Source organism: Saimiri boliviensis, chromosome 6, assembly GCF_048565385.1.
Source record: "Saimiri boliviensis isolate mSaiBol1 chromosome 6, mSaiBol1.pri, whole genome shotgun sequence".
Classification (NCBI taxonomy): domain Eukaryota; kingdom Metazoa; phylum Chordata; class Mammalia; order Primates; family Cebidae; genus Saimiri; species Saimiri boliviensis.
In genome coordinates, this window is record NC_133454.1 from 14,867,028 (window position 1) to 14,893,393 (window position 26,366).

At 38.9% G+C, this 26,366-nt stretch overlaps 1 protein-coding gene across 2 annotated transcripts in view; it reads right to left on the reverse strand.

Annotated features, from left to right (window-relative positions):
* Nucleotides 1-26,366, reverse strand: part of LOC120363240 (heterogeneous nuclear ribonucleoprotein A1) — a 40,456-nt gene that overhangs the window by 4,720 nt on the left and 9,370 nt on the right. For both annotated transcript variants that reach the window (XM_074400379.1, XM_074400380.1), the window contains exon 2: nt 4,748-4,856. Coding sequence is in view for 1 of the 2 variants with exons in the window: in XM_074400380.1 (XP_074256481.1) it covers nt 4,748-4,856 (109 nt within the window). In the remaining variant the exon portion in view is untranslated. The remainder of the gene's footprint in view (nt 1-4,747; nt 4,857-26,366) is intronic.

Genomic DNA, 26,366 nt, shown 5'->3' on the forward strand with positions numbered 1-26,366 from the left:
TCCCCGGAGAAGTATAGGGAGGAAACTGGGAGGCCTGAATCTGCCTCCTTCAAACATTTGAACTAATTTTGACATAGCCTATAATTGGGCCAGTGAAAGCCATTTGGAGAGGGCTTTGTCCGTATCCGAATTTGGCATCTAAAATGAAAATATCTTGAATGTTGTCATTCATCCCAGCTGGGTTAAAAACAAAAAGACAAATTCAAATTAAGGCACTCCTAAATGTGAGGTCCACAGGCAATGCTCAAGTGGCCTGCCCTGGACTAAGGAAAACTCAGCCCAGTGCAAAATGGACTCATAAAAATTTGAGACCACTTGGCCCAGGGGAACTCCATGGTACCAACTGTTAAAGGTACTTCCTTAGGTAAAGATTACCTCCAATAGGGCTCTATAAATTAGAAAGAGGGAATTCTCCTCCTGTATACCCACAAACACTACCCCCATGAGCTCATCCATGCAAACACATAAATCTTATAATACACAGGTGGCTTTTTCAGTGGGTTGTTGATTAATTGATACTGAAATCTTGAGTGTTGCCAATTGGTTGTTAAGAGAAAGGATCCTCACTCTTCTTGATTTTCTACTTACTAAAATGGAAAATGGCATCATTCAGGGATTGGTCAAATCCATTTGTTGCCAAGACTGGAAAATGCCCATCAGATGAATGGTCAATAGTACAAAAAGGCTAATTCTCTAGGGTACAAAGAGACAAGGTGAAGATCAATGTACAAATCACCATTGGTCTGCCTTGAGAAGTAATGAGTCCCCAAGGGAAGAGGAGCAACACATTGTGGAGGGAGCCAACCATATGATGAGTGTGTGAGCTAGTTGATATTCAGGTGTCCTGCCAGCTCTGAGATCCAGGTTTTCTAAATTGTTCTGAAACATTTCTTGAGCTTTCTCTGTGTTCCAAGCACAATGCTAGGTGTTTGCTGCATAAAAATGAAGACAAAGGCTGAGCATGGTGACTTATGCCTGTAATCCCAGCACTTTGGGAGGTCAGAGTGGGCGGTTCACGAGGTCAGGAGTTCAAGACCAGCCTGGCCAACATGGTGAAACACTGTCTCTACTAAAAATATAAAAATTAGCCGGGTGTGGTGGTGGGTGCCTATAATCTCAGCTACTCAGGATGGTGAGGCAGGAGAATCGCCTGAACCTGGGAGGCAGAGGTTGCAGTGAGCCAAGACTGTGCCATTGTATTCCAGCCTGAGCGACAAAGCAAGACTCTGAAAAAAAAAAAAAAAAGACAAAATGCCTCCAAAAGCATGCAGGATGGCTGGGGAGACAGACACATAGACAGATCATTTCCATTGGGCTTGTAGGTGCTGGACCAGAGTTTTTTGCAGGACACTGTGGGAATACAATATAGGGGGCAGCTTAGCCCAGGTTGGGTACTGGCAAGAGAAGAGGTGGAGAAATGATTCCTGGGAATAATGTCTATCCTGAGTCTTGAAAAGTTAATAGGAGAGGGCCAAGTGTAGATGGGGACAATCTGGAAATAAAGCTGTGGTGAAAATTGGAGCCAGGTAAGAGAGAAGCATACATGACATAGACATTATTATCTGCATACACAGATAGACATTATTATCCACATCACAGAGAACAACGTGATGCTTGAACACATTTGTTTTTAGTGTTCTGCTGGGTTGGAGGAATTTTTAAAAATCTCCCAATGTGATGCTTGAATATGTTGAATCAAATGCCTATGATTTGATGTCAAACAATTCTGAATTCCAGTCTCAGGTCTGAAACTTGTTCATTGAGGCAACACTTAGCAAATTATTTAGCTTCTCTGAGTCCCAATTTCCTCAACTACACACTAGAATGAATGAAATAGTCCACCTAATAAAGTTATTGTAAGGATTGTATGAGGCAGTGTATGCAAAGCACTCAAAGCATTAAGTGTCTGTTTCAACACATTGTAAGCACTCAGTAATTATGAAAATTAACTTTTAAAAATATCCATTCAAAATTACACAGAAAATGACACCGTGTGGATCTGAACTTATCTACAGTGAACACCCAGTGCAACAGTGGAGTAATCTGCTATGGGTGCCAGCAAGGAAAGGTGCAGGACAGTAGAGAATTTCAAAATAATAAAATTGAATAAATGTTACTCTGCATTTTATTATTGTCAAGTCTAGAAAATTCCAAACAATGTCAGTGATAAAATACTCTGCCCTCTTTTGTTGATCTATAAATGTCTAAACAATTGCTGTGTTGTTACTGTTGGGTTTTAATAATATATTGAGGCCACAGTGGCCTCTGACAGGTTATAAACCAGGGACGGTTCCCTGGATCACATTCAGCTAGACATAGTTTTCACATTTGAAAGCGTGATGTTTCCTTTATTCTCTCCTGATTCCCAGAGGGCCTCAACTGTCTCCATATCTATTTTCTTTTATCCTAGAAAAAATCCTGACACCGAACAAGTGGAATTAGTTGTTTGGGTTAAATTGTGTCCATCTCAGGCCTCACAGAATTGCAAAGATGACACCCTGAGATGGGCAACATCTACAAGCTTAGGGGCTATGGCCAGCATTGGATGTTGGCATTCTCTGGAGTAGGGAGCTCTAGATGAGGAACTAAAATAGGGGATATGGAAAGAAGACAGAGGCAAGGTTTAGAACAAGGAAGCTGGTCATCTGAGGGTGGGAGTGGAGAAGATGATCCAAGTTGGGAGAGTGAGCCCAGAAAAGGGAGACGGCTGACAGGGTGGGGTTGGGAAGAAGCAACAACAATGAAGTTCTTCCACTTCACAGTTTTGCCCAAGACAAAGGGGTATACATTTGTTTTTTGTGTTCTGCTGGGTTGCAGGAATTAAAAAAAAATCCCTAAGTCCTTGGAACTAATATACACAATAACAAATTAAATGACCTTAAGTAGGTAAAGTGCTGTGAAGGCAAAGTACAGGGTGATAAGGGAATGTATGATGGAGTGAGGTCAGAAAAGTTTTATTCAACCACACTGTGATTAGATGTAATGGGTTGGAATAATTCAACCACGGAAAATCTTAATGACAAAGCAAGAATAACATGAACCTCTGAGTAACCTGGTGGGATCATATGCACCAAAATGAAACCCCTCAGACATTTGCCAAGGGCGACTCTGGGAAGTTCTTTAACACACTCAGACTAAAGTATATTTAGGAGTGATCTATACTCACACAACTTTATCTTATACAGTGCAACGTATCTGGATAAAAAAAATAGATATCCAAATTACACACAGGCAATTACATACAATGGTAGCAACATGTATGGTGGAAAAGCCAACAGTGGATAAAATACTTTAAGTGAGTACTAGCTATAATTGGTGCTAGCCTAGCGGCCCTAGGACTAGCCAAATGAACTTATAGTGAAAAAAGACACAGTGAAGAAAAGGAATTACTAGGCAGACTCACAAATTCAGAAAAAGACTTGGTGGAAGGGATGTAATTCCAGAAGGGAGGGAAAGGATGTCAAACAGTCTGGATCACCAACAGCATTTAAAAATTGGATACAACAAATAACTAAACAATAACATGCTAGTGATTTTTTTCGCTTTAGCCATGGGTCAGAGGCTGTACTGGGGAGCCAGATCCCCCCAAATCATTTGCAGAGCAGCAGCAAAAAAAGAGTCCTGCTAAGATAGGAGGAAGGGCTCCCTTCTGGAGGAGACTGAAGACTTGAGAAACAGGGAAGAGGGGAAAGTACCTCTCTATAAGACACACCCACAAGCACAGTGACAGTTTACCATTGCCATGACAACACCCAGAAGTTACCACCCCTTTTCGTGGAGATGATCTGGAAGTTACCACCCTTTTTCTAGAAATTTCTGAATAACTTGTTCCTTAATTTGCGAGTAATTAAAGGTGGCTATAACTGCCCCTGAGCTGCTACTCTCAACACATTGCCTGTGGGGTAGCCCTGCTCTGTAGGTGCAGTCATGGAGTTTTAACACTGCTGCTTCAGTAAAACTAGTTTCTTCTACCACCTGTTCGCTCTTGAATTTCTCCCTGAGTAAAACCAACAACCTTCCCAAGTGAAGCCCCAATTCTGTGACTTGCTTGCCCTGCAATATTGCCACCTTAGGAGTGCCTTTTGACATGGCCATTTATTAAGCTCTTTCTGTATGAGCGATCCTGTGCTAAAAGCCTTATGTACAGTATTCCATTTAAAGCCTATAACAAATATTTTCTTGTGGCAGAGCCAGTAGATATACAACATGACAAATTATAGTCATGACTCCATGATTGAACTCAATGAGCAAGTACATTCCAAAAATAGTACTATAAATTTCAACTTTATGAAGACAAACATTTTTCCATTAGAAAACTTCTATGTTAATTTACGTTGGAAAAATCTAATCCTGCTGCTGATTTGTAGTATAATCCACAACCCTAGAGTTCGCTTAAGTGTTCCCTAAGGCAATGGAACAGAGAGATATGCATTTAAAGGCTTCAGTGAAATAATTAATTGCAGCTCTAAAGATGCACAAATGTTATTTCATGATTTTTGGCCTTCTTCCTCTTTGCATGTAAGGTTAAAGAAGCACTGCATATTTTTGTTTTTCAATTATTTAGGAGTGCAAAGAATTGTTTTTTTGTTTTGTTTTGTTTTTGGCTTAATATACTATACCACTGAAAAACTGATCTGTATTTTACATGTTACAGTAACATTTGTGAGAACTGGGTGAGCAGTATTTTTACCCAAGAAATTTCTCTTATGCCTTGGATATAGCAAAATTAAAAGGAAAGAAAATTCACCTTGCTTTGCCAGCTTATCATGACAGGACAAGGGCATCTCCGTTGCAGGCTTTTGATGTTCTAGAAGGATGTAGGAGGTTTTTAGCCAGCTCCAGGAGGATCCATGAACCTGTAAAATTGCAAATGGTATGTTTTTGTTATGTACATTCTTTTAATCTAGGATGGGTCCATAGCTTTCGCCTGAGTCTCAAAGATGTCTTGAATAAGCCAATGATTAAGAGCACTGCTGTAGAACTTTCTAAAGGCATAAGTAACCAAATATACGAAATAGAGAATTCTTATTATAGTAATTATATGTAAATGTAGTGTCACACCTTCTTGTTCTCAAGAGTATGAAATGAGTTACAAGGTCCATGTTTATGACTCACATGTCTTCTCTCTCTGAGGTTCTCTAAGTCTATCCATTTGTCATAAATATTCTATCTATGCCCTTGATATTATGTAAGAAGGTTGCCTTTTGTTTGCTGAGATTGAGTGTAGAGGTGGTATTTTGATTTTTTTCTTCCAGTCGAGAAGATGCACTTGCTTCAATACAATCACTTTCACTTGTCAGTTACCTGTGAATATCGGAAAGCATCTGTAATAACTAATCAGGCTACATGACGTATGTGCATATGAAAGCACATGGGTGTATACTTGATAGCTAATGTTGACATGTGTGCCATTTTACCCATATACACCATGGAATGCTATGCAGCCATAAAAAAGGATGAGTTCGTGTCCTTTGCAGGGACATGGATGAAGCTAGAAATCATCATTTTTAGTGAAAAACACAGGAACAGAAAACCAAACACAGCATGTTCTCACTCATAAATGGGAGTTGAACAACGAGAACGCGTGGACACAGGGAGGGGAACATCACACACCACGGCCTGTTGAGGGGTGGGAATCTAGGGGAGGAATAGCATTAGGAGAAATACCTAATGTAGATGACAGATTGATGAGTGTGGCAAACCACCATGGCACGTGTGTACCTATGTAACAAATCTGCATGTTTGTCACATGTATCCCAGAACTTAAAGTATAATTTAAAAAGAGAAAAAAAAATCCTATAATATTTTCCTCATAAGATGCTGAAATTTTTCCTTAAAAATTTTCAGCTTCAAAATTATCATACAGGGCTGGACACGGTGGTAGACTCCTGTAATCCCAGCACTTTGGGAGGCTGAGATGGACAGATCACCTGAGGTCAGGTCAGGAGACCATCCTGGCCAACATAGTGAAACCCTGCCTTTACTAAAAATACAAAAGTTAGTCAGGTGTGGTGATGCACGTGTATTTCCAGCTACTTGGGAGGCTGAGGCAGGAGAATTACCTGAACCCAGGAGGTGGAGGTGTCAGTGAGCTGAGATGGCACCACTGCACAGCCTGGGTAACAGAGTGACACTTTATCTCAAAAAAAAAAATCATACAGTAAAATTGATTAGGGGTGATATACAGTTCTGAGAATTTTAACACTTGTATATATTTGTGTAAACACCACTACCATCAGGATGCAAGGCAGATATATCACTTAAAAGAAATTTCTCATGCAAAAGTGTACAAATTTTAGAACAATATTAAAAGAGGTAATTTTTTTTAGCTGTGGTATTCATTATTACAGAATACTTGATTCCCCCAAATGATGGTTCATGGAGGTGCTACTCTAACAGGAATCCACTAACAGGAATCCAATAGACAAACTGCAGATGCACTTCAGGAACCATCGTATAGATGATTTTCTAGACTTTTCCCCTATCTGGTCAAAGTTCAGCCTTTCCTTTTAAACTTAGCCTTTCCCAGTTGTGTGTGTGTGTGTGTGTGTGTGTGTGTGTGTGTGTGTGTGTGTGTATTATGGTTTGGCTGTGTCTCCACCCAAATCTCACCTTGAATTGCAGTTCCCATAATCCTTATGTGTACTCAGAGCAACCCGGTGGGAAGTAATTGAATCACAGGGGTGGTGACCCTCATGCCATTCTGTGATAGTGAGTTCTCATGAGATCAGATGGTTTTGTAACGTGACTTCTCCCTCCTTCACTCATACTTCTTGCTGCTGCCATGTAAAGAAGGATCTGTTTGCTTCCCCTTCTGCCATGATTGTAAGTTTCCTGAGGCCTCACCAGCCATACTGAACTGTGAGTCAATTAAACCTCTTTCATTTATTGAAAAGAAGAACGAAAGAAAGAAAGAAAGAAAGAAAAAAGAAAGAAAGAAAGAAAGAAAGAAAATGCTTGTATCATTTACCATTCAATATATAACATATATGTCTCCACTACCTACTGACTCCATCTTTGCATGGTTTCACACTGAAAGAAGTTTAGACCTGCATCTAAAATAATTGAAGAGAAATCTACATTTTTATTGAATATCTTAAAAAGCACTAAATGGGAAGCACTAATGAGAAACAAAAATGACTTATTCTCATTTTCCATCCCATGCACTTTTAAGATGTATGTGGTACCTGCTGTAAAGTATATCTCCTCTCCCACTTAAAGTTCTCTAAAATTTCCCACAATTCAGTCTATTTAGGCTCTGATATTGCCTCTCTTGTCTCTGTCATAATTCTATGATATGTATCAATGTAATATTTCTGGTTCCTTTCTTTTATTTCTTCTGTCACTACTCAATTCCCCTCCTACCTCCCACTAGAAGCTGATCCAGTAACCAATAATCCTTTCTTGGGTGGAGGATGGGGGAAAGGTTTACATTTCAAATTCATTTCTTTTGTCTCTGACACCAGTGCAAAGAAAATACCACATTAATTTGAGAGTTAATGGTAACTTCAATTTGAGATTTTATATTTCTTGACTAACTCATCTAATAAACAGTTCCCACCTGATTAATTTGCTAAAATCAACTGTTTATACACATTAATCAATACATAGTTGCTTTGGATTACCCTCAGCAAATTACTTCATTATTCAAAACACACACACACACATACATGCACCACCACCACCACCACAACCACCATCACCATCACCCTTTTAATGTTTAGTTTTTTAGTTTAATGGAACCAATCTTTTACTCTAAGTACTGTGGTAGAGAGCTTGATCCAGGAAGGAAGCACTTTAAGCTTCAGGCAGATGGAAAATTAATTTATGTAAAAGTATCTCGGCACCAGTGAAGTTTGGCACATATAAATCCAGTAAATACTTAGCCTCTGTCTTTTTTTCACCATTAAAACCTGGAAAACAAACCTCCAGGGAAAATGTCATGGTGGGGTGTGGGGGACAGGGCACATTGGTAAATGTAAGTTTAATAAGTCTTCAGTCTTTGTTCCCACAGCAGGGGAACCCTATATGCCACTTGACATGAGGCCATGGACATGCACGTACATGGATTTCAGAATGTGCCAGTCCAGAGTCCTGGAAGCCAGTAATCCCAGGAATGACTGCTGCTGAAATCTGCCTGTGTTTTAAAAGCAAGGGAACAAATAACACAGGCCCATCAAACCTGCAAATCCTCTTCTGAAGCTATCCATCAGTAGTAAGAAAAATTTGAACTTGATAAGTCAACAAGTGGCCTTCAGGTGGCTGCATTTTGAGTTCCTATTTGGGGCAGGAAGTTTGTCTTGCCAGAAACAATGATTATTCCTTTTAAACAGATCTATAATCAATCAATCAATGGTGACTAGAAAGACCCACAGAAAAAGCCTCTAGTCACAGAAGTACCAGACTGGGAGTTGGGAGACCGTTCTTTTCCTGGCTGTGTCATCAATTACCTGTGTGACCTTGGCCTTGAAGACATCTTTCAGGTCTAATATTCTCTGATATGAACACCTTCATAGTCCATGATTTGGGACCAATGTGCACGTGAAGACATTATGTAAGAGATTGAACAATAATGATATTTCCTGGCTCTGGGCTTTTGTTCCACCATTTGTAAAATGAGTAGGAGGAGAGGAAGGAATTAAAATAATTGTCTAAGATGTGGTCCAGCTTAAATGTGTGTGTCTGTTTTTACAGAAAGTGCCATACCAGAAGCTCTGTGTAAAGGAGCATTACAAAAAGATCTTCTGCCCACAAGAAGGTTGCAATCCAACTAGCTAGAAAAGATTTACACACATACATACACACACACACACACACACACACACACACACGATCAAGTAATTTATGAAAAAATTTTGATAATGTAATATTTGTAAATATTAGTGTGCACTGATTGGAAATGGCCGTTAGAAATAATAGTGACATATACAAATGCGAAATGTGTAACACAGAAAACAGTGTGAAGGATGTTAATTCTGTATTCCTGGCCTGGCCACCAGCCCTACTGTATATTGGGCTAACTTTTACAAGTGACTCTTGTAATCCACATTTGCAATCAATGCCCGGGCTTAGGGAATGTGAAATGACATGGCAGTAGTTCTCTGTCACAGTAAAGTGTTGCTCCTGATGCTTATCTTGAAGTTACCTTGCTTCCCTTGTCTCCCACCTCATTCATTCAAAAAGAGATGGTAGGTACTTTGTGGTACTGGGAGTTAAAAGGAAAGTAAGTCTCAACTTAAACATCACTTCCTCAAGAATGTCAAATTACATGATGCCTCAGTGTAGGGCCCCATAGTTCCCTGGATCTCTCTTGAGTTGCTGCATATAACAGTAGTTCATTCTTTTTTTTTTTTTTTTTTACAAAAATCATGGACTTTATTATACATTAAAAAATCTAACAACTTTTTTCCTGAAGCCTTGTCAGTAAATACCTATTGTGTGACAAAATGAAAAAATAAGTTCTCCACCCCACATGTATACCATGATCACAAAAAGTTGAGTTCTTCAAATCCAATTAAGCGAAACATTGCATGATTTTAAATTGTACACTGCATGATTAATACTATCAGTGAAATAAAAATTAACCAATTCACTTACATTACAAAATCACCAAATATACAAAGCAATTTTGCACATTAGTTACAACTTAATCCCCAGTCTCATATTAACTGAAGTAAATTTTATATGAGTGAAGCCACAGAGATTGGTTAAAAAGTATAATAGAGTTCCAGTTTCAAATCTTTATGTGTTACTAATTAACATAGAAAAACAAAATCTTATGGGAGAAGAGTAAACCAAACTTGCTAAAAATAAAGGGTTGCTTGCTACAATTGGTATGTTTAAATATTTAAAATACAATCTGAATGCTAAGAGGTTGAAAACCAACATTAATATTTTCATTTTATTCAGGTGGCAGGTTTTACAATATACTAGCTCTTAGGATCTCTCTCAGCATTGATAATGGGATTCAAATTTTAAATACTATGGTTCTTAAATATAATGCAAAATTAACTCAGATGCCTTTACCATATAGGATTTTGTCATCCCTAGAATGCCCCTAGATTGTGGATCCTGAGGATTCTTTTGAAAATAATCATTGCAGATGTGGCAAAAACTAGACTAGTTTAGGGACTTTTTTTTTTTTTTTTTTTGAGATGGAGTCACTCTGTCCCCCAGGCTAGAGTGCAGTGGCGTGTTCTTGGCTCACTACAACCTCCACCTCCCTGGTTCAAGCAATTCTTTGCCTCAGCCTCCCGAGTAGTTAGGATTACAGGCGCCCATTCTTTTCTTATTGCTGAGTAGTATTACAAGGTATAGATATATCCGAGTTTGTTCAACCACTCACTCATTGAATGGCATTTGGGTTTTATTTTCCAGCTTTATGCTATGAACATTTGTGTATAGGGTTTTGTGTGAACATTAAATTTACAATTCTCTGGGACAAATTGCCAAAGAGAGCAATGGCAAGTATGTGTTAGTTTTGCAAGAAACTGCAAAACTATTCTCTAGAGTGGCTGTGCTACTTTACGTTCCCCAATCAATGAATGAAAGAGCCAGTCTCTCTGAATCTTTTCCAGCATTTGGTAAAATTACTATTTTTAATTTTAACTGTTCTTAAAGGTTTGTAGTGATATCTCATTGTAATTTAATTTGCATTTCCTTAATGAGTAATGATGTTGACAATCTTTTCATATGCTTCTTTTGCTGTCCATATCTCTTTGCTTACTTCATAATTGGATTGTATGTTTTACTATTGAATTTTAGAGATTTTTTACATTTCAAAATATAAGGTCTTTTATAGGTGATTTGCAAACATTTTCTTCTACTCTCTAGCATGTCTTTTTATTTTCTGTTAAGAGGGTCTTTTGAAAACTGAGGTTTCTGATTTTCATGAAGTATTATCAGTTTTTCCTTTATGAATTGTGCTTTTGGTACCATGTCTTAGAACTCTTCACCTAGCCCTAGGTCCTAAAGATGTTCTTTTACTTTTTTTTTCCCAAAAGTTTTATAGCTTTGTATTCTACATGTAAATCCACGATCCAGTTTTGAATTCATTTTTCTATATGATCCACGTTTTGGATTGAGTTCATTTTCTTTGCCTAAGGATATCCAATTGTTACTGCACAATTTGTTGAAAAGACTATCTTTCTTCCTCCATTGAATTGTTTTGCACCAGCAATCAATGTATTTTAAAATTGACTTCCATGAAAGCTGTGGTTCTGGCCTTCACAGAGCTCACAATCTCCAGAGGAAAACAGCAGTAATCATAGCACCTTAAGATAAAAGCTAGAATAGGGGTCTGCACAGGTTGCTGGGGAAGTCAAGGAGGCTATACCATAGTGATAGGCTTCCTGTCCACTTCCTTACATCCACATCCCTCTGTGACTGACTGTCTGTCCTTGAAGCCTGCTCATAGACTTTCCTAGATTTCTACTTCTTTGCTTCAGTTTAGAATAGTCATATCTAACCAGCTGCATTGAACAAAGGCTACTGAACTATGCTCCCAGGCTTTTACTCAGGATCCCTGCCACTCCAGGTCAACTAGACTCATTCCAGGTCTACTTCTGTCTTGGCCATCCACTGTCACTTAACATACTGTATTCCAATTTTGTTTTGTTTTGCTTTTTGAGGTCAAGTCTTGCTCTGTCACCCAGACTGTAGTGCAGTGGTATGATCTTGGCTCACTGCAACCTCCGCCTCCTGGATTTAAGTGATTCTCCTGCCTCAGCCTCCCAAGTGGCTGGGACTACAGGCGCATGCCACCACGCCTGGCTAATTTTTTTATTTTTAGTAGAAACAGGGTTTCACTATGTTGGCCAGGCTGGTCTCGAACTTCTGACCTTAAGTGATCCAACCGCCTCTGTCTCACAAAGTGTTGGGATTACAGGCATGAGCCACCATGCCCGGCCACTGTATTCCAATGTGTAAAACCATGGTTTCTCCCCAATTTTGTTTGGGGTTTCCTGCACAGACTAAGGGTAGCAGGCTAGAGTAAAGGAGAGAGAGATACATTTTCCCATGAGTTGGTGTTGTGCAGGCAACCAGGCAGGTTATATTCCAACTCTGGATTAAGGAGACAGTAGACAGAGAAGAAAGGGGTGTTTCTTGCTAGACGGACACCTTACTCTATTTGAGCTCATGGGTCCTTAATGTGTAAAACATACATTAATAACAACAATAATCCATTATGTGTCTTAAACTATTTAAAATGTTGGTCTACATAATTAAACGGATTGGCCACAGAATTGCTCCACTCTTTCCATCTAAGGATCTGTTGGGCACTGATCACATTTAGCTATCTCTGCTTAACTACTTATGATCTGAACTCCTTTGAAGAAAATTCATCCTTGCAAAAACAACTAGTAGGGGTCCTGGCATGGGGGAGTTTCTCTTCTATGGTGAGAGGGTCTGCTAGAAACTGAGGAATAATTTTTTTTCTTTTTGTCCAGGCTAATAGCTAGAAATGTGATTCATCAATTAAGAACTGGAAACACTGGTCTCTTTCATAGCTCCAAATTCTCAGGATGTTAATCAAGCAGAGTCATCCTATTTCCCTAGCAAGCCTGGCATACAGTCAAGACTTAAAAGGAAAAATTCTAAACATGACCTGTTAGCACTGAAGAACTTTCTTTTTTAATAAGATGTATCCATTAATGAAGCTCTCCTGCTTTTAGATGTGTGCTAATTAATCATAAATGGGAGAGATAATCCCTGTGTGGTAATGCCAGCTGCTGTAACACATAAACTCCAAAATATTAATAGCTTAACAAAATTGAAATGTACTTCTTGCTCCTGTACATGAGTGTTACTACTTAAAGGTGGGTTCTAAGTAGTAATTCAGGAACTCAGGCTCCTTCTACCTTGGAGCTCCTGTGACTTTCAAGATTGTTGACCTGGGGGAAGAGCACAGAGGATGGCAATCAGGTATTTTTATGGGCCAGGCCTATGAGGAGCTCAGATCATTTCTGCTCATATTCTATTAGGTAGAATTTGGTCTCATGGTCACACTAATTTCAAGGGTGTCTGGGAAAGTAACAAATCTCACTGTGTCCAGGAAGAAGAGCATCAGGTTTGGTGAACACCCTATGGTGTCTGCTATAGTACCTGAAGTAACTGCATGTCAGTGGTCTAAAACCAGATATGCGATTTGCAAAATAATTGGAGATCTTCCAGGGTATATAGTCCCATACAGTCTAGCTTACTGAACATGATGATGATGAGAGTAGGGTTGTTAATGCAGCAAAGAATTCCTGATGAGCCAGTGAGATCACTACCAAAATGTGTCTTGCTTCTTTAAATATGTACATGAGTACCTGTAGAGATTGGTGAAGTATTTCCTTTATCATTGAAATAAACTAATGAAAAGTGGTCATTAGTGTGAGTCTCATCTTCACCCAGAACACTGTGCATGAGTTAAGCAATTCTTTAGAAAGGCAGCATAGTGTGTAGTGGCTACAAATACAGCCTGGAATTATACCTGGGTTCAAATTCTGCCATATTTATATATTAGTTATATTAAGTCTTCTTAATTGCAAATAATCAACTTTTGTTAGTTTATGCTAAAATCGGGAATTTATTATAAGAATATAGGACTATCTTGTGGAATTCATGTGTAGAAATACAGCTAGAGCTCAGAAGGGCCATATATCAGGATCTGCAAGGCTGTCACAACACCTCTCACCCCTGCATCTCTCTTTGCAGCTGCTTCACTCTCATATTCTCTGCCTCTGATGCTTCTCCAACTGCATTATCAGAATCTACTTCCCCAAGCCTGTCAAGTCTATGTGTTCCAGCCATAAGCAGGGACTTGCCATGTGTGAATTTCAACTTCATATTTCTAGAGGAAAAATTTTGTTTGGCTTAGCTTGGGTGATATACTCATCACTGGCCCCAATCAGTAATGAGGTTCTGTCCAAACATCACTTTCAGAGATCAGCTTCTTTAGATGTGGGATAAGTTCTAAGGAGAGACAGAAAGAGAGACAGAACCATCCTAGCAAGTATCTTACCTCTCTGAGCCTCCTTTTCTTTATCTGTAAAATGGAGATAATGCTACCAAACCCAAATATTATTTTAAAGATTAAATGAGACAATGTATACAAAGTCTAACATAGTACCAGGCACAAAGGATATTCAATAAACAATGAATGAATGGATGGATACAAACTAACAATGTATTACCCAATTTATCAGATACTGCAAGCTCAAGATAAAGTTGGATAAATAGGCAAAGCTCTGATATGAAGATTATTGGGTCTCAGTGTTATGCAACCGCATTGCTTATGCTGTAGTTGTGAAAATCTGAAATGGTTATGCATTAAACAATAAAAATATTAGAAATTTAAACTTATAGATTTGTAGTCTTGCCAAATTCCACATCTGAGCTTTTAAGTAAGAATTTATGGAAGTGCAAATACACCTATTAAAAAAAGAAAACTGTTATTGCTGACTCATGTGATTTAATGTATAATGGGTCAAGCAAATAGTAGTTTTAGAAAAGCAATTCATTCCCAGGCCTCCAGACTCCACTTAGTTGTAAGTTCCTATCCAGAGGCAGTCTTTACTGCCTTGTTTTTTACTCTGATCTTCCATGTGAGCAAAATAATTAGAGGCAGAATTCTATCAAACTCTATGCTGAACCCCATTTGGCTAACACTATAGACAGCCTAGGTTTCCCTTCGTACTGTCTATCACAATATGAGAGTCTCCTATGGAAAACAAAAGGCCAGATCCTCTAAAGCTATAAAAGTCTTGTTCAGAATTATTGCTGAGTTATTTGTATAGAATTTTCATATTCATCATGGAGTATCAATGTGGAAAATATATTCCTCCCAAAAAGCATCCACTATGCTTCCTTTCCATGAGAAAGTCAACCCTAAAATTAACTTTCTGAAGACACATGAGGATTTGACAGCCAAGCAAATGCCTTTATTGCTATTCCAATCCCAAAGGAACTGGAGCAATTATTCACTCATCCAGCACACTTGCACTCGATCTCTCCCACAGAAGGCTCCTATCACATCAGTGACAAAATTGTCCCTATTTGAAGTGAATATATAAATGGAAGAGGAGGGGATTACAGAGTTTCTTTCCTTTCCTTTCTTTCCCTTTCTTTCTTTTTTTTGAGACGGAGTTTCCCTCTTGTTGCCTAGGCTGGAATGCAAAGGTGCAATCTCAGCTCACTGCAACCTCCACATCCCAGGTTCAAGCAATTCTCCCACCTCAGCCTCCCGAGTAGATGGGAATACAGGCACTCACAACCACACCTGGCAAATTTTGTATTTTTAGTAGAGATGTGGTTTTGCCAATGTTTAGCCTTTATAAACCTGCTTATACTGAACATTCTGACTGGAATCTCCTATCTTACTTCCTTCTGTTTATTGAAGTCTCATCCACCTCAACTCAGACCTCAACCTCCCCACAAAACTTTGCATAATCACTTCAGTTTGTAATTTCTCTACTGTGACATATCAGTTGTTTGGATCAATTGTTAAACCATTAAAATATTAATATTAAAATAATCATGAAAATGAAAATTGTATTATTTGTTGATAGGTATCTATTTAAATAAAATTCTGGATGCCAACAAACAAAATCTTGGTATGCTTTACGGGGGAAAATAAGTCAGTAAGACTTTGGACTACAATTTCTCAAAGTAAATTGCAAAAAATAGTTAGATTAGTGTTGAATTTCTTATTTGCAGCATACAGTAGTTAGTACAACACTATTCATAATTTAGACAAAAGGACCATAATATAAGAATCCTACACTTAAGAATATGAACAGAGTACAAAAGGTTTTAAAGTCATACAGTGGTTATAAAGGTATACCACCTGTATTCATCCAACTCTTTGTTGAAACTGATGGAAACTCAACTAATTTACTTCCAAGTCCATCGATAGATTTCAGACACATACTGATGTTGATGCATCAGTGAATATCAACTTTGCATTAGCTCTGTCAAAGAAATGTTGGAAAAGTTCATATATATAGACATATGAAAACCAAACTACAGTAAGGAGGCAAAATTAATATCAGATGAAGTAGAATTCAGAGCAAAAGGATTAATTAGATAGAACAGGTTATTTTGAATGACAGAAGGAAACTATAACTGCCACAAACCCTTAGGTACCAAAGAAAACAAGAATGACCTGTAAAAGGTAAAGACTCTTAGTAATAAAAGAAGAATTTGATAAACCTGATATCAAAACCATATTTGGGTTCTTTCCAATTTTTGGCTATTTTATTCTTATGAATAAATCTGCTATGGACATTTAAATAAATATATTTATGGATATATGTTTTTATTTATCATGAATAAATACCTAGGAGTGGGATTGCTGGGTTATACAATATGTTTAACTATATAAGAAACTATCAAACAGTTCTCCAAAATGGTTGTACCGTGTTGTATTCCCACCAACAATGTGTGAGTCTCACTGTTTTACTTTTTTGGCTACACTTGGTATTACCAACTGTTTTTATTTTAGCCCTTCTAGTGAGTGTAGTAATAACATGAGACTTTTATAGAGCCTTAATAAGAGTATTTTTAAAGCATTAAGTCCAGGATAAACAGTATAAGCATTCAACAAATATTAGCTATTAGAATTATTATGTAGCAGAAAAGGGGATAATAGGCCTCCAATACAAAGAATATTGACAAATTGTTTTAAAAGATAACTCAGTGCGGCCGGGCACGGTGGCTCAAGCCTGTAATCCCAGCACTTTGGGAGGCCGAGGCGGGTGGATCACGAGGTTGAAAGATTGAGACCATCCTGGTCAACATGGTGAATCCCCGTCTCTACTAAAAATACAAAAAAATTAGCTGGGCATGGTGGTGAGTGCCTGTAATCCCAGCTACTCAGGAGGCTGAGGCAGGAGAATTGCCTGAACCCAGAAGGCGGAGGTTGCAGTGAGCCGAGATTGCGCCATTGCACTCCAGCCTGGGTAACAAGAGGGAAACTCCGTCCCAAAAAAAAAAAGATAACTCAGTATAAATATGGATGATGGAAACAAATCATCAGTTTGCAAAAAATAAATTATGAATAGACAATAAAAAAATAAAAAGATTCTTACTCTCACTAGTGGTCAGAAACATAAAAATTAAGACAATGATGAAGTATTGTTGTTTTTCATTCAGTTAACAAAAAGAGTACAACTGATAGCATCAGTGTTTTGTGGGTATGGAAAGAGGCATTTTTGTATTCCGTTAGTGAGAATGTAAATTGCTGTAATTTTGAGAAAAGCAGTTGGGTAGTATCTACAAAACTTTTCAATGTGGATATATTTTAAATCAGCCCTTCCATTCCTAGGATTTTTGCCATTCATTAAGAAAAGTATGTGAACATGAAAATGTAGGTGATAGTGGAAAGCAGTTAGAAATCTCCTAGCCACCTATTAATAGAATGGAGGAATAATTAAATCTAAACTTACTACGGAATACTATCCATCTATTAAATGAAAATGGAATATCTACATAAACTGTCTGGGGAATATTTACATATATGATACGTTGTTAAGCAAGTCACAGAGTAATATAGTATGATCCCAAAGGCAGGAATGATCTTCATGAGTCACAAACTCAGATGAACAAAAATTGTCTTGATTTTTCTACAACTGAATGTAATTTCATTCTTTTTTAATGATTAAAATAAATTTTACATTACATAAAAATTTTTTAAGTTCTGTCTTGAGTCCCCATTCTGCCTGATGATAAAAACAGAGTCTTAGTCAATTCAGAGTAAATTCAGTCAGTCCAGGTTTCTCATCCTCTATTCCTCTCCTATTCTTTCTCTGCATTGAGTTTGGGAGACAAGGCCTCGAAGTGTGTGAGTGGGGCAGGCTCAGGGCATGTGGTCTTTGGTCATCACCTGCTATTGCATCCTTCTTCTTAGACGGCCAGGTCTCTGGATCTGCAAGCAGCTGGTGCCACCTCCACACTGATCCCAGCAAAAGGGCAAACATTCTGCTGCTCACCAAAGAACATGGTGAGGGGTGGCATAAAGATTGCATAGGGGTGCTGAAGTACTATTTTCAAAACACCATCTCTTCTAGTTGCTATTCTCATTTCCATTTCTGACAACAATACTGCACCCAACCAAACTTCCTGCTAAGAAACAACTGCAAGAGCCGGATAAATGTAAAAAAAAAAAAAAAAAGTAAAATTCTGTTTGAAAGAATCTGAGCTCTACACGGGAGCCAGGATTAAGGTCCCAGAGCTGAGATCCCATAGAGAAGGGAAAGCCTGAGGTGAGCACATTCCACCCCACGTTTCCTATGAGGCATTTACTCATTCAGTAGCAGTGAGGTGTGGAAAAAAACAATCAGAAAAGCAGAAAGCAGCACTGAGCAGAGCAGTGAGTCATTTTCAGATAGCATTCAAAAGGTAGAGTTTAGCCGGGCTTAGTGGCTCAAGCCTGTAATCCCAGCACTTTGGGAGGCCAAGGCGGGTGGATCACGAGGTCGACAGATCGAGACCATCCTGGTCAACATGGTGAAACCCCGTCTCTACTAAAAGTGCAAAAAATTAGCTGGGCATGGTGGCACGTGCCTGTAATCCCAGCTACTTAGGAGGCTGAGGCAGGAGAATTGCCTGAGCCCAGGAGGCAGAGGTTGCGGTGAGCCAAGATCGCGCCATTGCACTCCAGCCTGGGTAACAAGAGCGAAACTCCGTCTCAAAAAAACAAAACAAAACAAAACAAAAGGTAGAGTTTAGAGTTATCAAGTGCTAGACACCAAATGTTTGTGTATTCCCAAAATTCATATGTTGAAACCCCACCTCTCAATGTGATGGTATTAGGTGGCAGGGCCTCTGGGAGGTGATTAGATCACAAGGGTGGAGCCTTCATGAAGGGACTACTGCCCTTATGGGACAGGAGAGAGCTCACTCCTTCCTCTCTTTCTCCACCATGTCATGACACAATGAGAAGGTGGCCCCCATGAGGAAGAGGGTCCTTGCCAAGAACCAAATCATGCTGGCACCCTGAGCTCAAACTTAAAGCCTTCAGAACTGTGAGAAATAAACGTCTGTTGCTTAAGCTACCCAGCCTATGATATTCTTGTTATAGCAGCCTGAGCTAAGACACCAAGGAATGTAAATATAGAGACTAAGAACCTTGGGAAAGGAAAGTGCAGAGAAGTAAGCCCATGAAGCATTTGCCAGTTCTAAGTGGCCCCAAACAGGAAGCAATGGCTACAAGGCTTAGGTGCCTACGTGAGCTTTTGTCTTCCCACTACTTAGAAGATAGAAGTCAGAGTTCAGGGCCCTCTGAGAAGGAGGGGCACTAGTACATATTCCAGGCTCTCATTTGGTGACCCACAGGACTATACTTTAGACATAGTGAACTAGAAACAGGGAAGGTCTTTGTTTTAAAAATATGAAATTAGGAATTGCTTGTCTAACTTTCTTTAGACCATTAGCCCAGGAATTTATATGTTTTCTGATGTGGTCAGTATTCACTTTGAAAGTATTCTTCCAAGTCTGTTGTTTAGGCTTTTTAGTCTGTTTTTAGACAAGAACCAATTCTCTTGATTCTCTTTTTGCTTCTATTGCAATAACCTTATTCTGTGGATAACCAGTGTCAAAGGTGAGTCTGAACACAGGAAGGACACCATATTTAAAGGTGAAAAAATTAATTGCCCAAAATATAAATTCATATATGTTAGATTGAGATGATATGACCCACTCTACAAAGCTGTTGGAGGAATAGGGATAACAGGTGTCTCATTCAGTTGCTAGCACACACAGTAGGACTGGAATAAATTATTACTCTTATAATTCTCTCTTTAATGACTGTTTCTATGACACTAAAGATAAGAAGTGTGTTCCTTCCAAACTCAGCCATGTCTATGTTTGGGAATGAGGACACTAAAGTTCACTCTAGGTTTTTTCTTTAAGTTATTAGCTGACATTTTAGACAGTTATCTATGAGCAATGTTTACTGGAACCAGAACTTCTGAAATTACAACAGTGTTGAATACAGCTAAGATTTGGTAAAAGAATCAAGGAGTCTTAGAATAAAGGTTCCTCATTTTCACCCTGGCCTCTCCAGAACCTTACAGGTTTTAGAAGACTTTAGGTTCAAAAGCTTTTTTAGCTTTGCAGAAACTGAATGCATGTCACACCAACTAAAACAAAAGATCAAGTTTTTTTAGGCTGGAATAATAACAACTCCGTGTTAACACTGCCTAGCTCATGCTCATCAATAGCTTTGATTGCTTGTCAATGACATCTTTGAAATTTCTAGGATACAGTCGGTGGGTGACATAATTTTACAGGCTGACGCTTGACGATTTCAATATTCCAATGGAGTAAGTCCAGAACAGGAATGACCCTGGACGCAAGTATAGCACTAACTGCTGACTTAATGTTTCCCTCATTATTATAATTAGTGCCACTTCTATGACAGAGACTCATGTGATTATACAATTCACGATACTAAAAAAAAAATGACATTATTGATAGTTACACAATAAATGCCCAAACAAAAAGCACTGCTTGAATAGACGAAATTTTTCTTTATAAATGTGTTCTTAATTGAAGGGTGTTACTTGAGCAACACTCAAGTAACACACTTTTTTCAAAAGTAGAATTCATAGAAGGGAAAAGAGGTCTTGTTGGGAGTTAAGGGGAGGAAGATTTCGGAACTTACTCACTTAAAGTGCAGACCAACACCTTCAGTGATATGAGAGTTCTGAGAGAAAAGATATACTAGGCAAAGCTTGAGGGGTAGTGGGCACATGAACTAGGCCTTAGAGAGTGTTAATAGTTTAGACATCGGTGAGGAAAGGGTGCTCCAGGAGGAGGTAACCACTTGAGCAAAAGCAAGGAGGAGCAAGAGGGAAACCTAGAGCAGCAATCCTCAGTGACAAAGTTGGAGAGCCCAGCATTAATACATTCCTGGTGTTCCACCTCAGAGAAAAACTCCATGAAATTCATTTTTCAACATATCCTTTTCTGAGGAATCTAAATTACAGACATCTTAAAAGATAACTATGAAATTGTTAAAGCCAAAATAAGTAAAGGAGTATATTATACTTCTTATTCTGTAACTCCTGCCTATTTCTAAGCCATCCACTACTTTTGGTTGCCAATAAAAAAGGTTATACCTATAACAAAACCAATAAAAATAATATGTAACTTGTTTACATATCACTTACACACACACACACACACACACACACACACACACACACGTTAGGTTTTCAATACCCTGGCTCCAAAGTACTACTGTTTATATTTACTCCAAAAAATAAGCAATAATCTCATTGTGATAGATAAACTTGAGTTAAATATATACAGTATTGGCCAGGAATGGAGCCTTATGCCTGTAATCCCAGCGCTTTGGGAGTCCAAGGTGGGTAGATCACTTGAGGTTAGGAGCTCAAGACCAACTTGGCCAACATTGCAAAACCTCATCTCTACTAAAATTATAAAAACCAGCCAGGTGTGGTGGTGTGCACCTGTAATCCCAGCTACTCGGGAAGCTGAGGCAGAATCACTTAAACCCAGGAAGCAGATGTTGCAGTGAGCTGATATCAGGCCACTGCACTCCAATGCAGTGTCACTCAGCAACAGAATGACTCTGTCTCAAAAAAATTATATATATACATACATATATCTCCAGTATTAAGGTTTGGTTTTAATCTTTCATCCTAAGCTTTTATAGTATCCTAAAAACCAACTAACTCCTTTAATCTCTTAAGAGATCATTGTTGTCCATGATTTTTCAGCATGAAATCCACGGTGCCTTCCATTGTGGCAATTGAAGTTTTAGAGTTAGGAGTCATTATATGCTCATCTTTTCTGCTTTATTAATTTTAGCATTTAAGTATATTTGCCTGTTGGGATCTACCATGTTCTGGCCCTATGAGCCAGGCAGGATTATGATCAAATCTGCTTTAAGCTTCCTTGGGAAGGAACCATGACTGCCTGGAAGAGGCTATGCAGTCCAGGATCCCAGGCAGTTTCAAGACATTCAGGGCAGAAGCATGCAGGGGTTTTCATGTATCTATATAATCCACTAGTAACAATAGTAAGTCAAGAGGATTCATGCCTGACATGGATTATTGAATGTGATTCAAGCATGAGACACATGCATGGGAAAACTTACTTTAAATCTATGTTTCTTGAACTCAGTAATCCTTCTTAAGGCCCTGGTATTATAACAGAGTATTAGTGGAAATAAACCTTAATGCCTTCAAGTTAGACAATAGCATTCATTTTCTTTCTAATGATTAATAAACTGATCCATACTTTCTGGGGTGACACTTCCACACAATTGAAGAGTCAAACAGGTAATTGTAGAACTCTGTCTTTCTAGTTCAGATGTGTCATCTAATTAGATATAATTTTTTGTTTTGGCTAAAATTCTCACTCAGAAGGATGGTATCTGGTCTATGAGCTACATCTAACTAAGATGCCTGTGTTCAGAGTTCCTTGATCTCTGAACTTCATGTTTTAATATTACTTACTTCTCTTGTCAGTTCTTCCTTCTACTAAATTCTCTCTTCCCTCCAACCCCCTTTCTCTCATAGAAAAGAATAGCTTAATGATACCAAGAATCAGATAATAGGGTTATCTAGACAGATGACTCTGTTCTCCAGTTAACTTGAGGTTAAATGGATTTTTGAGGGGTTTCACATGTTGTTGAAAATACATTTATCCACTCTTTTAGTTATTCCTTGTGATGATTAAAAATTATTAAGGATGAATTATCCCTTTGCATACCTATAACTATTGTAGGGGAAGAAGGGAAAGGAGAGATTTGGCAGAATGCAACTGAGTCCATCCTTACTATGCAGTTTTTTTCTTATTGACTTCTATATTAGCTTATTGTGTTAATGTTTCTCTTTCTCTAAAAAGCCCGATGCTGCAAACAGTACTAAATGAGGGCTTCTCAGTGTTGATATTTTGGCTTACTGAATACTATACCAACTGCCTTTGAGCGCCTTCTGTCTCCAAAGTTCCTGTTAATGCAGTCCCACAGGGCCAGTTTACCAAATGTGTACGATGTAAAACTCTCAGGGAGCACTAACACATTGGGTTACAAAGTCAACATTATAAAGATTGCAACAAGCTGAAAAGATGAGCTGAAATAAGTTAAAATTACAATTAAAAGGAATTTTAAAAAAGAGATATTTAGGTTTAAATTTTTTCTAATTCCTACAAAAGATTGTCAGTTGTTCCAGTAGACAGCTGCCTCTTTAGCTCTTCATCTGACCTTTGGGTTTCCATTAATAATTCAGTGTAACCAGTGATGTGACAGAGCTCTTGCAAGTTTGAGGTGATTTGAGGCTGCATTACTGGAATTTTGATGGACTGAGGTAGGTAATAGTTTCGGTGTACTTTTCTTATCAGTCCACATCTGAAATTGGTAGTCAGGCAGGTGGACAAGATTATCTGTTATTAAAAGAACTTCTTATTCTTACTCTTCTCACTTCAGTGACTGGCATTTAATATAATTTAATAGGTTATATTTCCATGAATATTTGTTCCATGGATATTTGTTATAATATGATGTTCACTGAAAACACATATTTGCATTCTTCACCACTAAATTGTGCTTTTCTTATTAATAAAAACCTCAGATCTCTCATATTAGAAAAGTATGAGCTACTAACTAATATTAGTGTAACTAGTTTATTGATTATACTGAACTCAATGGAACACAACAGGAAATGCCTCTCTTATCCTTTCCCATCGTACCTTCAGTTATGCTTGGTCCAGTCTCCCTTTATGACCCTTGAGAAAATCTCAGGCAGATATCTTAAAACTTCAAAGTTAAGTTTGAAAGTTTAGTGAGGTACAATGTAAAGTTCCAATTTCACATTCATTTCAGAGCTTCTTCTCCCAAGCTTGGGCCTGCTTCCCATGGAATGAGGAACCTCCGTAGGAGTGAGGGAGGGGCACAGTCTGTGCTTCCTTCCTCTTTGACCTAATCCTGCTAATTCTGGTTTCTACATGGTTGAAGGAGGAAAGGGAGATGGAAATGTAAGCAGTTGAGTTTTTACCTCCAAAAAGATCTGTCCACATCCCAATTCCTGGAACTGTGATTGTGAACGTTTTTGAAAACACAGATCTTTGCAGAGGAAATGAAGTTAAAGATCTTGAGTTGAGATTATCCTGGATCATCTGGGAGGTTCCTACATACAGGGTCTTGTTAATATAAGAAACATAGAGAAAAGAAGCACACAGAGAAGAGGAAGAAGCAATGTGACTGTAGAGATCAGTTGGACGGGCGCCGCCACAAGCCAAAACAAGCCAACACACACCTGGAGTCATCGAAAGCTGGTAAAGGCGAGGAACAGATTGTCCCCTAGAGCCCTGAGAGAGAGAACAGCCCAGCCGACACTTTGAATGGCCTCCAGAATTGTGAGAAAATACATTTCTGATGTTTTAAACCACAAAGTTTATAGTAATTTGTTATAGCAGCCCTAGGAAATTGATTCAAGAGGCTAAAAGGCAAAAAACCTTTTTATTTAGATTGTGCTCTTTATAGTTCTCTCATGGTTGTCGATGCCCTCTGTGGGGAAGTGTCCCAAAGCTGGCTATGTTGTTGGAGGCAAGAGAAGGTTTTCTTGGAAGCCCTTGAAGGGGCCCAACTTAGATAAAGAGTTCCCTGGCTGACCTCTTATGACCCTTTGCTCAGGTCCCAGCTGGAGTGACAAATTCCATAGCCTCTTACTGCTACAACTTCATTCCCCAAATGAGCCCCCTTATGGGTGCAAGACCCTCAAATGACTCAGCTGCTTTCTGTGGTATCCCTGGCTTTCAAGGATCTCCATTTGCCCTAGCCATCATGAAGAGGAAGGGGTCACCACCACGAAACTGCTCTCTTTCTTCCCACAGTCACTGACTTCTCAAGTCAGCCCCTGCCTTCAGAATCCCCTACCTGCAGGGCCATGGTTCGGCCTCTCTCATGAGCTGCCTCATGGCAATCCACCTTGGTGGCCCTACCACACTGGGCAGCTCGCTAGGCCTCTAGCCAGAGACTGAGATACTGGGTGCCCTCTTACAGCAGACCTCATCTCTATGTGTGGCCCCCTTGGAGGCTTCATTCTTTGTCTACACTCTATACAATCTCCTCAGCCATGGGGTCCAGCTTTCTGCTTATGGGGTGGTAGCGGTGAGAGTTGAAGGATCCCTTTGGCCACTCCTTAAAGCACTGGAGGCCATGTCTGACGGCTCCTTGGTTTCTTTATAAAATGTGGGGTACTACCTATTGACCTTAGCTTGGAGCTTTAGCTGAAATCCCGAGATAATAAGAAAAATCCCATTCAATATCCTGTCATACACTGTATATAGAATACTAAGCAAGATTTTATAAATGTAAACATACTGTTCCAATTTGATAGCTTTTCTACTAATTCTCATTTATTATTACTCTTTTCTTATTTTCTCTAGGATTTTCATCTTCATGGCTTGGCAAGAGCTTGTCTGTTCTTGTGATTGGATAAAAAAAAATTTTTTTTTTTTTGAGACGGAGTTTCGCTCTTGTTACCCAGGCTGGAGTGCAATGGCGCGATCTCGGCTCACCACAACCTCTGCCTCCTGGGTTCAGGCAATTCTCCTGCCTCAACCTCCTGAGTAGCTGGGATTACAGGCACATACCACCATGCCCAGCTAATTTTTTGTATTTTTAGTAGAGATGGGGTTTCACCATGTTGACCAGGATGGTCTCAATCTCTTGACCTTGTGATCCACCCGCCTCAGCCTCCCAAAGTGCTGGAATTACAGGTTTGAGACACCGCGCCCGGCCTTTTAGATAAAAAATTCTTAGAATCTATTAATTGCCATGAACTTTCTTTTTATGATAGTTTTAGTGCTCAGAATATGGACTGTTTATTAATACAGTCTCTCACCTTCTTATAAAGGAGAACATGTCTTTTTGTAACATGAGGCTTGATAAAAGCTGAAAAATAAGAGGGCAAAAATATGGCTGCTAAGTTTGATCATCCTTTTTTTAACAGTTTTCTTCCTGAAAAGAAGGGGTCTTCCCCCATTTCATTAGGTATCTCACCACTGCCGGCTCGCTGAGCCTCTCTGCCTCTGGAAAGCTTCTCAGGGAGCAAAATTTCTATTCTTGGAAGCATCACTTATTATAAAACCTAGATCCCTTCCAACTTTAGAATTATGTAATTGCATATACCCTGTAATTAGCAAGAATTTTAGAAAGCTCAAATTCAATACTTCTGATTTGTAAAGAAACTCCATTCCTCGCCTCATCTCTGTCACATGCATGTTGTTAAATGAAATGTTTTTAAAGATATGTGGCAGAGTATTTCAGCTAGCTAAGAGCTTGGATTTGGATGGGTATCTTCTAAATTACACAGCTTCCTCCAGAGGTCCGCCATGTGCCCGCGGCA